General features: G+C 37.4%; 1 protein-coding gene and 1 non-coding gene across 2 annotated transcripts; one reads left to right on the plus strand and one right to left on the minus strand.

The window, feature by feature from the left end:
* Window positions 1–1,248: 1,248 nt before the first annotated feature.
* Window positions 1,249–4,358, plus strand: LOC140818368 (uncharacterized). The gene is made up of 5 exons (XM_073178299.1): window positions 1,249–1,583; window positions 2,361–2,626; window positions 2,718–2,929; window positions 3,135–3,402; window positions 3,820–4,358. The coding sequence occupies exons 1-5, from the start codon at window positions 1,490–1,492 to the stop codon at window positions 4,123–4,125; spliced, it is 1,146 nt and encodes a 381-aa protein (XP_073034400.1). The 5' UTR covers window positions 1,249–1,489; the 3' UTR covers window positions 4,126–4,358.
* A 4,586-nt stretch (window positions 4,359–8,944) lies between these two features.
* Window positions 8,945–9,050, minus strand: LOC140818883 (small nucleolar RNA R71). Its single transcript, XR_012115114.1, has one exon. It is a non-coding gene; the product is annotated as a small nucleolar RNA R71 (small nucleolar RNA).
* Window positions 9,051–11,082: the final 2,032 nt, after the last annotated feature.

The raw sequence follows: 11,082 nt of genomic DNA on the forward strand, positions 1-11,082 counted from the left end.
TAAAAACCAATTTTATTCTATTTATCTTACTAAATTTATATACTCCAAAATTTAATTATGAAATGACTCATCTTTTCAGCACCATACCTGAGTTGAATCCTTCCAAGATGTAATGTTCGTTTAAATTTGGATTTGTTCGTTGTTATGAACTACCTACATATGAAAACAACGAGACATATATTAAGTTTGAAATCTGACTTTCATGATCGAGAAGTTTAAAAATATTATCATTCTATTTCTACAAAATTTTAATTTTACGTATTTACTAATGTGATAATTTTTTTCTATATTACAAAGTTCACAGATACAAGATAATATAAAATGTCCCTTAATAGAAATGATTAAACAAATTCTAAAGAAATTACGCATCTTATTAGGAGACACATTATAAAATTTATTGGCATTGTTTCGGAATACACATAATAAATGTTAATAAAATAACTTTTCTGGTTTATACATAATTTATTTATGGCAAAAACTTGTATGAGACGGTCTCACGGGTCATATTCGTGAGACGGATCTCTTATTTGGGTCATCAATGAAAAATATTACTTTTTATGCTAAGAGTATTACTTTTTATTATGAATATGGGTAGGGTTGACCCGTCTCACAGATTAAGATCCGTGAGACGGTCTCACATGAGAACCACTCTTTATTTATAATCGCATATTTCATTTTTAGGAATAATAGGCTGTTGTGTATATTATGAAGATATTTTGTAGATAAAATCACAACTCATTTGGATAAAGATATTGATGAAACAATTATTTTTATCATTCAAATGTGTCAAACACCTGTCATATCACAAAATTGTTTGTGAATGTAGATTTAGATGAAATTATTGAATTTTTTAAAAAATATTTCTCATTAATTTTATTGAATTTGATTCAAAAATATTTTTTATCACATGTTAAAAAATTATGATATATAGTTTCTCAAAAATTAAAGAATTAAATATGTATTAAGATTGGTTGTCGACATCAATACATTAAACACGATAAGCATAATGTCATTGTTATAGACTAACACAATCTAAAATTTTGATATATGATAGTGATTATTAGCCAACAAAATTAATCGATATGTATTGTATTTAATAAAATTTTTTAAAATTAGTTAATTTTTTTTTATAATTATATAATTTTTTCAATTTAAATGTATATTTTTTTTTACTAATTTTTAACAATATTTCATGCGATGCATAGGTTAAATACTAGTTTTTTTTAATGAAAAAACTACACCCCTTTAAAAAAACAAAAGAAGAAGAAAAAGTGGAACTACTCTCCAAAAGTCCAAATTGTCGAGAGTTGCCTGATTTATGCGTCCGATTCCAAATCTCGCTCTTTTCTTGGCGTCCAGATGCACATCAGTGCGTGTGTATCAATGAATCTTTGGTTCTAAGTGATCTGTTTTGTGGGTTTCATCGGCAAAAGAGGAATTGACTACTGGAAGTGCAGTGCACAAATAGATAAAGAAAAGCTAAGAAATAATGGCGGCTGGAACGACCCGGAAGATTTCAGCAGCCTCTGCAAGGGCACACACCCGGAAAATGAAGCCAAAAACGAGTTCTTCGATTTTTTCAGGTGGGATTTTCGTGATTTTTCCTTTTCCGTTTAGTTTGTATGGTTAGAAATTTTCGATTTAATGCCGAGTTGGGTTTTGTTGCTAGTTTTTATCTGAACCGTAGAGCGGGCTGAATATAATCGAGCTTCAGGTAGTAGTTAATGGTTGAAAGTTCTGATCTTGATTCTGAAAATTGAAAATTTGAGATTGTTGTATTTATACTTTGGAATGGAGGCCTTGGAATTTGTTGTAATCTGATTGTAATACATATAGGTTGTGATTAGATGAATGGATTTAAAATTTATAGATTAAATATATTTTTATTGATTAGATATTTGAAAAAAATATTCAAATTCTTCTCATTACTTTACATTTTAATTATATATATTAATCAGAATTTATTTCAAATCTTTAAATGCATTTGAAATCCATCATGAATAGTGCAATTATACGTGGATTTGAATTTTCTCTATTTAACTTAATTAACGATGATAATAATTTCGAAGTCCCAGATTTTGAATGATTCAATCTAAATACAATCCTAATTAATTTCGGATTTTTCTTTTCTAACTCATGGACAAGAGAACTTCAGTTGCTCTTGAGCATTCCGACTGATAAACTATGATTCTTGGTGCTTATTTGTTGTTTTCAACTAAATGTGTGGAATTTTGGCTTTAGGTTGCATTAATAGAACTGTTCGGTTAATGAGTATTGCAATTTTTGCGGCTTCCTCTCTTAATTTGAACTTGGTAGTGGCGTAGTGCTGATTGTGTATATTCAAAACTATAAATTTTCAGGGATGTTCAAGAAAATCTTGCTGGTTTGCTTTATGGGGATTTTTGCATGGGCGTACCAGGCTACACGACCTCCTTCGCCAAAGATATGTGGTTCCACGGATGGGCCTCCAGTTACAGCATCAAGAATTACACTTAATGACGGGAGATATTTGGCTTACAAAGAGTATGGTGTTCCAAAGGAGAGTGCAAAGCATAAGATAGTTTTTATCCACGGGATCAATAGTTGTAGACATGATGCTACTGCTATAACTGCATCCCTGTCCCCAGTAATGACGTTTCCTTCATATGTATCAACTGTTTAGGCATGGTATTAGATTATCTGGACTAACTTTTTTTGTTTTTTGGTCTCATTCTTAGGATGTCGTTGAAAGTCAAGGAATCTACATCGTTTCATTTGATAGACCTGGTTATGGAGAAAGTGATCCTCACCCATCCCAAACAGTGAAGTCCTTAGCGTTTGACATTGAGGAGCTTGCTGACCAGTTGGGATTAGGTTCCAAGTTTTATGTTATCGGGTTTTCAATGGGTGGGCAGATTGTGTGGGCATGCCTCAAGTATATCCCTCACAGGTATATATATTCCAAATTGGGTTTCGGATTGGTTTTTTGTGAGATTAATTAGAAGGATGTCTTGTTTAAATTCATCAATGAATTTCGCTCTTCTCCATGAATTAATTATTATTTCTTATCCAGTTAAGTAATTGCTACAGTTCCTTGTAATTATGGTATCTTCTGAACCTGAATAAGTAATAATGTCGTCCGTAATGCCAAACAGGTTGGCTGGAGCAGTTCTTTTAGCACCAGCGGTGAATTATTGGTGGCCTGGTATTCCTTCAAACATATCAAAGGAAGTATATTATCAGCAACTTCCACAGGATCAATGGGCCCTTCGTGTTGCTCACTATATGCCATGGCTTACCTACTGGTGGAACACCCAAAAATTGTTTCCTTTTTCGAGTGTTATCGCTTACAGTACAAGTGTTTTGTCTAACCAAGACATAGAACTTGGGCCTAAAATTCATTCCATTAAAAAGGAGTTTGAGGTACTGGGTTGTATACTCTATAAAATCTATACACACACATTCTACGCTATACAATTGGAGAAATCTCTGAACTTCTTAACTGAGATTTTTACCTCTCGCAGTTTATCTTCCTGCTAATCTCATTTCTTTTATCATTCATCTTCCATGGTCCATTTTTTGAACAAACTTTTAGAGCCACAACTGTTAAGTGTTGACTATTTCCAGTGAATGCGGTTGGTTGGCAACAACTGCCACATGCAAGATTGAAATGTAATGAGTTGGAATCTTTCACCATTTAAAATATATGAGTTTCAGCATTTCATCATTGGCTGTAGCTCTGTAAATAGTGGATGACCCTTAGTCCCACCAGTACCGCCCGCAATTTGTTTCTATTAAAATAGTGTCTGAATGTGAATTTTGCTCTTTTGGTATGATCAGGCGCTGCCAAGACAACAAGGAGTGTTCGAGTCTGCTCTTCGTGCTTTGATCATTGGCTATGGGAATTGGGAATTTGATCCCACAGATTTGAAGAATCCATTCCCTGAAAGTGAAGGTTCTGTCCACTTGTGGCACGGGGTTGAGGATAAACTTGTCCCCGTTGAAGTGCAGCGTTATATTTCCAATCAACTGCCGTGGATAAAGTATCATGAGTTATCTGGTGCTGGTCATATGTTTCCATATGCAGATGGAATGTCAGATTCAATCATTCAAACACTGTTAGGTACAAGGAAAGACCCCTCATAGGTTTGTTGATCATTACATGTTTTGGCTGTACATCGGATTCAGAATATTCGCTAGCTGATCGAATCCTTGCTGGAGCTTCCTGTTCTGTTTGGTTCCGTTGTTATTTTGGCTATATTATCGTATGGAGTTATGGAACATGTACTTTTCCATTTGAATTTGAAATGTGAGACAGACAATTCTGTAAAACGACGTCGTCCTTAAAATTTCAAAAATTACTGGAGCCAAATTTTTTTTGGGCAACTTACCGATCACTCCCTAAAATCTTTCAACTTTATCTTCACTCCCCTTCTACCCAAAATACCCCTCAACCTTTTTAATTAAAATTGATTTTACTTTTATGATTAAAGGCTCATCATGCTTCCGTAAAATAAATTAAATCTTTTACCTCTTTGACCGGAGTACCGGAGTACAACCAAGTTATATCCACCGTATTTTACGAACTGCTCCTCACAGTCCAACCACACGATCGCAACCGACAATTACAGACGCAGATTCCTTCAGCAGTACTTGGCACAACTCTAATTCGTTTCCTAACTTAGAGTATACAATAAAAGATAAAATTTTGAAAATAATACATGAGAGGGGCTAGAGTAAATATCTCTTTTATTCAAACACAAATATTTATTTATTACATAGTAACCTCATGTGGAGGAGGAGAAACTTGTTTAGCTGCTGATAATAGCTGAACTTACAAAACACATAAACTTTGGAAGAGAAATATTACAATTTATTTCTGAAATAAATGAGGAAAATGTTCGATGATCTTCACTTCTTTCTTCTTGCTTATTTATAGAAGGCTCCTTCGGATTTGAAACACGGATTCCAAATCTTGATAAGCCTTTACAGCTTGCTCATGGAGTATGTAGTGGTTGAGTGGTCCATTTCTCTTGAAATGTCTTTTTTTAGATGATTAATCTAGAAATAACTTTTTATCTTCTTTTATTTCTCTGATATATCAGTAGAAATGTGTCTGTAAGATATAGGTTGTAATCTCATCATCCTTTTCTTTGAACATTTGAACTAAGGATCCGAGAGCTTCCAGCTGAGTTCTTTTATACTTGATTCTATTTTTCAAAACTTTCAGATATAGACGATACATCTTTAAGTTTTGGTTGGGTGTGTTTTATTGGTTCCCATTCGTTCTTATTTATAGATATAATCTGGGTCCAGTTTCCTTGCTTTTCTTCATTGGATTCCCTTTTTAAATTAGGTATTCAATGGTCCTTGTCATTTTCCACCGATTATTGGTGGTCCTGTCCTTTCACTAACATGGTGGGTTTTCTTTTGGTTAGTGGGCTAGTAACATGTCCACAATTAACTTTGTCGAGGAATCTTTGGCTTTTTGTATCCTCGAGGAAAATGTGATTGTGGTCCTTCCCCACTTGTCCTTGCTTCGGTAAAATGTTTCCGATCAGATCATGGTTTGAAACTTTTACCAAACTCTGGTTCTTTCGGGTTTTGGCATTCGGGGCAGATGTTTTCTGACCATCTTCCCACATGTGCCATATTACAAAATTTTCGGCGAGTTTCTTTACTAGCCGGCAGCTTGCTGTTCCATAAAAGATTTCTCTTTTTCTCGAATAAATCTTCTGCAAAACTTGTTGTTTTTCCTGTCACAGTGTTTAACAGAAATGATCCATTCACCGAATGATTATAAAATTTGAACGGAAACTTGATTTTGTCCATCTCAGTGAGACAGACCCATAGACCCCAAGCTCTTCTGGTAGAAATGTCATCTTCAGTAATTGAAACAACAAGGGTTGTTTCTTTTGTCGGAGGGTCCTTTATAAATTTCTGAATATTTGTATCTGGTCTCCTTAAGTTGATGAAATGAAAGGCTTCATGTGTGCCTTTCCCTGCTGGTTCTGGTGCTGCACTGAAAAAATATAGCTCCAAAACCTCTCCTCTAGACAAATAACCATTATTCGCCCAAGTCTCGTGAACAGCTTCCTGGATCCATTTTGGTAGACCTGAAATTTCCGGAAAGTTGGGTGATTTAGTATAAACTGAGGCAAGAGCCCTCAAATTCATACCAAGCCTTGACCTCCTTGGGATATGAATTAGGTTTCATCCATACCCTAGGATATTTTCCTGAAACATCAACCCTGTTGGTGGCTGGGTTAATGTCAATTCTTATTTTTAATTTTTTCCAATTCTGTTGATAAACCTGAAATGGAGAAATTGCACCTTCATTAGTACCAACCTTAGATTTGCCTTTGTCAATACGAGGCCTAAGGTTGATCGCTCCCTCTTCAATCCCCGAGGTGAAGGGTTGACTTGAGGACTCAAGATAAGGATCAGGAGTCTCAATTTTTGTTTCAGCCAACTCATCCGGAAATGATCCCGACTTAACACTTGTTGTAATGCCCAAGATTTTTATCTGTTAATCTGCAATTAGTGATTGATGAGTTGAAAGGATTATGAAAGGATCAATCGGGACACCGAGAAAAGTATTTAAAAATGAAATTATGAAGTATATTCCAGGAGATACCGCACCCGCGCCATAAACTCTACCGCACCCGCGGTCGTGTATCATGAAATGTTGGAAATTTACAGTAGCTTGAGCGCAACCGCGCCAGAAAAGCCACCGCACCTGCGGTGTTGGGGCAGAAAGTCCACCGCACCCGCGGTATAAAAGTGAGCGCACCCGCGGTCCTTGTCATAGGTGTGGTTTTTACGTGTTTTATTGCATTAGTCTGTGTGTGTTTTGCATTGTTCATACGTCTATTTCAATCACATTTTGTTCATTTTAGAATAAACATTTGCATTTTATCATATCTCACTCGGGCATGACGAATTTGCAGGAAAAATGGCCGGAAAATCAGAAATCGGAGCCAAGCGCTAAGCCAACAAGTTTGTGTGCAGAAAAGTTGGCGCCCGAGCGGTAATTTTCTACCGCCCGGGCGCGAGAAGAGAAATGCCGAAGAAATTTACAGAAAGTTTGGCGCTCGGGCAGTGAAATTTGACCGCCCGAGCGCGAGAAGTGATCCCCAAAGGAAAAATTACAGAAGAGTCGGCGCTCGAGCGGTAGTTTTCTACCGCCCGAGCGCGAAGGCCGCACATCCCAAGGAAATTTACAGAAGGTGTGGCGCTCGAGCGGTAGTTTTCTACCGCCCGAGCGCCACCTATTTTTGGCAAGATTTTTTTCAGCCGATTCTTTACCTTATTTTGAGAGGGTGGCTGATATGGAAGGTTTTTGGACGACTTTTTGGGGGGCATTAAAAAATATTCAGACATTCTTCTTGAGCCGCCGCAAGTTTGGAGAGCACTTTGCGCTTGGATTGAAGGATTGAAGTTTTCCTGGCGTCGTTCTTCGCGTTTTTCGTCAACTCTAGTATTTCTTATTTAGTTTTACCATTTGAACCTTGTTCTGCTTAGTTTAATTATGAATTCTAGTAGCTAAACTTTAATATTTGTTGGGATTTAAGGGGATCCTACCCCGAACCTTGATCTGAATTAATTTATATTTCGATTGTGCATTATTTTTGATTTTACTACTGTTTTATCGTGTTGTAGAGCGTAGCTAACTTTAACAACGTCTTTATATTGCGAGTGAGTTCGAGAGAATAACGAGTGATAGGATCGAGTAGTATAATTCGCGGATCTACAATTTACATAGATATATGAAATTGGATACGTGCCGATAGTCATAGTCCTTAGGGTCGAAAACTAGGGGATTTCATAGATCGGAATGCGATTCACTCTTGATAAATAATTAAAGACATTTAATTACTTCATTGAGTCGAATTAGTTTGGCATAGCTCGAGAGAGAGTGTTCAATAGAACAGAAAATCCTGTCGGAAGAGTAGATCACGATCGAACGAATTAATTAATGAACGAGGGGTAGGTGAACCGAAATTCCCAACAAATCCATTTTTCACTGAAATTTTATTCAACCATTTTAAACTTTACATTTCATTACTTGATTTTGAATCTTTTTATTTGCATGTTTATTTAATGTTAGTAGTAATATACAATCAATCAATTTTTCGTTGCTAAAGATTTGATAACGACAAATAACAATTGTAAAACACAGTCTTCAGTGGAACGATACTCGTACTCACGTACACTATATTATAACTTGACATCGTGCACTTGCGATTAATTTTAAAGATACAAAATCATATTTTTATTGGGGATTTTACTGTGCAAGTTTTTCTCGATCAAGTTTTTGGCGCCGTTGCCGGGGACTGTTAATCTACAATTTTATTGTTAGTTATTTTATTTAGCATTATTTTAATTCTCTTTAGCTAACACTCCATATTTTATTACAGACATTTCTTCCAGTGCATGCCAAAGTCACTTGACGTGGAGCTTGAGTTTGATCCTGAAATTGAAAGAACTTTCCGAAGGCGAAGACAACAACAAAGACTTAAAGAACTGATGGAAAGACACGATCAAGAACGTGGAGAGGAACAGCGTGACAATAGACAAGTTGAGATACCGCGTCGCATACCAATGCTGGAGTATGCCCAACCTTCTTTGTAGGGTGCACGCCCTAGCATTGTGAGGCCTATCGTGCGGGCAAATCACTTTGAAATCAAGCCAGCCATAATCCAGATGATTCAGAACACAGTCCAATTCGGAGGAACTGCAGTAGATGATCCAAACACGCACATCGCGGATTTTCTTGAAATCTGCGATACTTTTAAATTCAATGGAGTTTCTGATGATGCTGTTAGGTTGCGTTTATTTCCTTTCTCTTTACGTGATAAAGCTAAAGCATGGTTAAATTGTTTGCCTGTAGGGTCGATCGCTACATGGGACGACATGGCGAAAGACTTTCTCATCAAATACTTCCCTCCCTACAAGACCATGAAGCTGCGGGCAGAAATTACAACATTTGCTCAATTTGATCAGAAATCTCTATATGAGGCATGTGAACGCTTCAAGGATCTACTACGAAGATGCCCACATCACGAGTTACCACTTGGGTTAGTCGTTCAAACATTTTATTATGGTTTGCTTACTCCTAACCGTACTATGATAGATGCGGCTGCTTGTGGAAACCTGTTGAGAAAGACCGCGGAGGAAGGATATGAATTGTTAGAGGAGATGGCTGCTATCAGCTATCATCCTCAATCTGAAAGAAACAACCAGCGGAAGAGTGCAGGAGTGCACCAGGTAACTGATTTTTCTGCTATTACTGCACAACTTGATGCTTTAAACAGGAAAATAGACGGCTTGAATGTGGGTGGTACGACGATGCGTCTTCAAGAGATATTCTGTGAAAAGTGTGGAGGGGAACACTATGCGAAGGACTGTCAAGATGACAATCCATTCTATGTGCAAAATGAGGCACTAGTGAACCAAGTGGGAGTCCAAAACAGCCCAAGACATGACCCTTATTCGAACACATACAATCCTGGGTGGAGGCAACATCCCAACTTCTCATGGGGCGGTCAAAACAGTCAGAATAGACCGCAGGACAACAATATGGAAAACAACCGATGTACAGATCCGATCCTCCTAGAGAAGAAAAGTCCAACTTGGAGCAAATGATGTCTAAGTTTATTTCATCCACTGAAACTAGACTTCAAAATCAGGATGCGTCGATAAAGGGGCTTGAAAATCAGATTGGTCAGTTAGTGAAGATGATAGCAAGTAGAGAGCCAGGCACCTTGCCAAGTAACACATAGACTAATCCAAAAGAGCAAGTGAAGGCCATCGAGTTGAAGAGTGGGAAAGTTTTGGAGTCAAGGGAAAAAGAGAAAACTAAAACCGTAGATGAGCAAACTGCGACATCTAAAGGTAAGTCTTCTAACTCTACACTAGCACCCACTACACAACCTAAAATTGTTATTCCTCCACCTTTCCCTGCAGCATTGAAAAAAGCTAAACTAGATGCACAATTCGGTAAGTTTCTTGAGGTGTTTAAAAAATTGCATATCAATATTCCCTTCGCCGATGCTTTAATGCAAATGCCTAGTTATGCTAAATTTTTAAAGGACATTTTAGCCAATAAGAGGAAGTTGGAGGATCACATGACAGTGAACTTAACTGAAAATTGCTCCTCTTTGGTGCAAAACAAAATCCCACCGAAACTCAAAGACCCAGAGAGTTTCTCTATCCCTTGCATGATTGGTGATGTTGTTTTTTATAAGGCATTATGTGATCTTGGTGCAAGTATTAATCTTATGCCATTGTCTATGTTTAGGAAACTTGGGTTGGGAGAGCCTAAGCCGACGAGGATATCCTTGCAACTGGCTGACAGTTCTGTCAAGTACCCCCACAGAGTGATTGAGGATGTGCTAGTGAAAGTGGACAAATTCATTTTTCCTGCGGATTTCGTGGTTCTCGACATGGAGGAGGATACAAAGATGCCTCTAATCTTGGGGAGACCGTTCCTTGCAACTGGCAAGGCACTAATTGATGTACAAGAAGGGAAGTTGAGATTGAGAGTGGGCGAGGAAGAGATTACTTTTGATGTTTTTATTGCACTTAAGCACACACTGCATTCTGATAGTTGTTTTAGAATTGATGCTTTTGACTCTCTTGTGTCTCACTATGTGCAGGATGTTTTTAGGGACCCTTTGGAGGCCACTATCACTACTGAATTGGGAGAAGAGGAATTGGATGAAGAAAAAGCTGAAATAGTAGCATACTTCAATGACAACCATCCATGGAGAAGGCCGATGAGGATGAAACTGGAAGATCTAGGAGAGCGCAGAGATTTGATCCCTCCAAAGTCGAGCATCGAGGAGCCACCGACGCTTGAACTCAAACCCTTACCTCCGCACTTAAAGTACGTATTCCTAGGTAAGAATAACACGTTGCATGTCATTATTTCTGCTGCTTTGACAGATGCTAAGGAGGACAAATTGTTGCAAGTTCTCAAAGAGAACAAAAGGTAATTCGCTTGGAAGGTGGCAGACATCAAGGGAATCAGTCCATCGATATGCATGCATAAAATCTTGATGGAAGAAAAGTACTCACCTCTCGTGCAACATCAAAGAC

The sequence above is a fragment of the Primulina eburnea genome, chromosome 17 (genome assembly GCF_022965805.1).
Source record: "Primulina eburnea isolate SZY01 chromosome 17, ASM2296580v1, whole genome shotgun sequence".
NCBI classification, from domain to species: Eukaryota; Viridiplantae; Streptophyta; class Magnoliopsida; order Lamiales; family Gesneriaceae; genus Primulina; species Primulina eburnea.

Excerpts from the sequence above, each read along its gene's own strand:
- LOC140818368 (XM_073178299.1), top strand. The coding sequence starts at position 1,490 with ATGGCGGCTGGAACGACCCGGAAGATTTCAGCAGCCTCTGCAAGGGCA. Across the intron at positions 1,584-2,360 it reads GAGTTCTTCGATTTTTTCAG|GGATGTTCAAGAAAATCTTG; the intron begins GTGGGATTTTCG and ends ATAAATTTTCAG. Across the intron at positions 2,930-3,134 it reads CTCAAGTATATCCCTCACAG|GTTGGCTGGAGCAGTTCTTT; the intron begins GTATATATATTC and ends AATGCCAAACAG.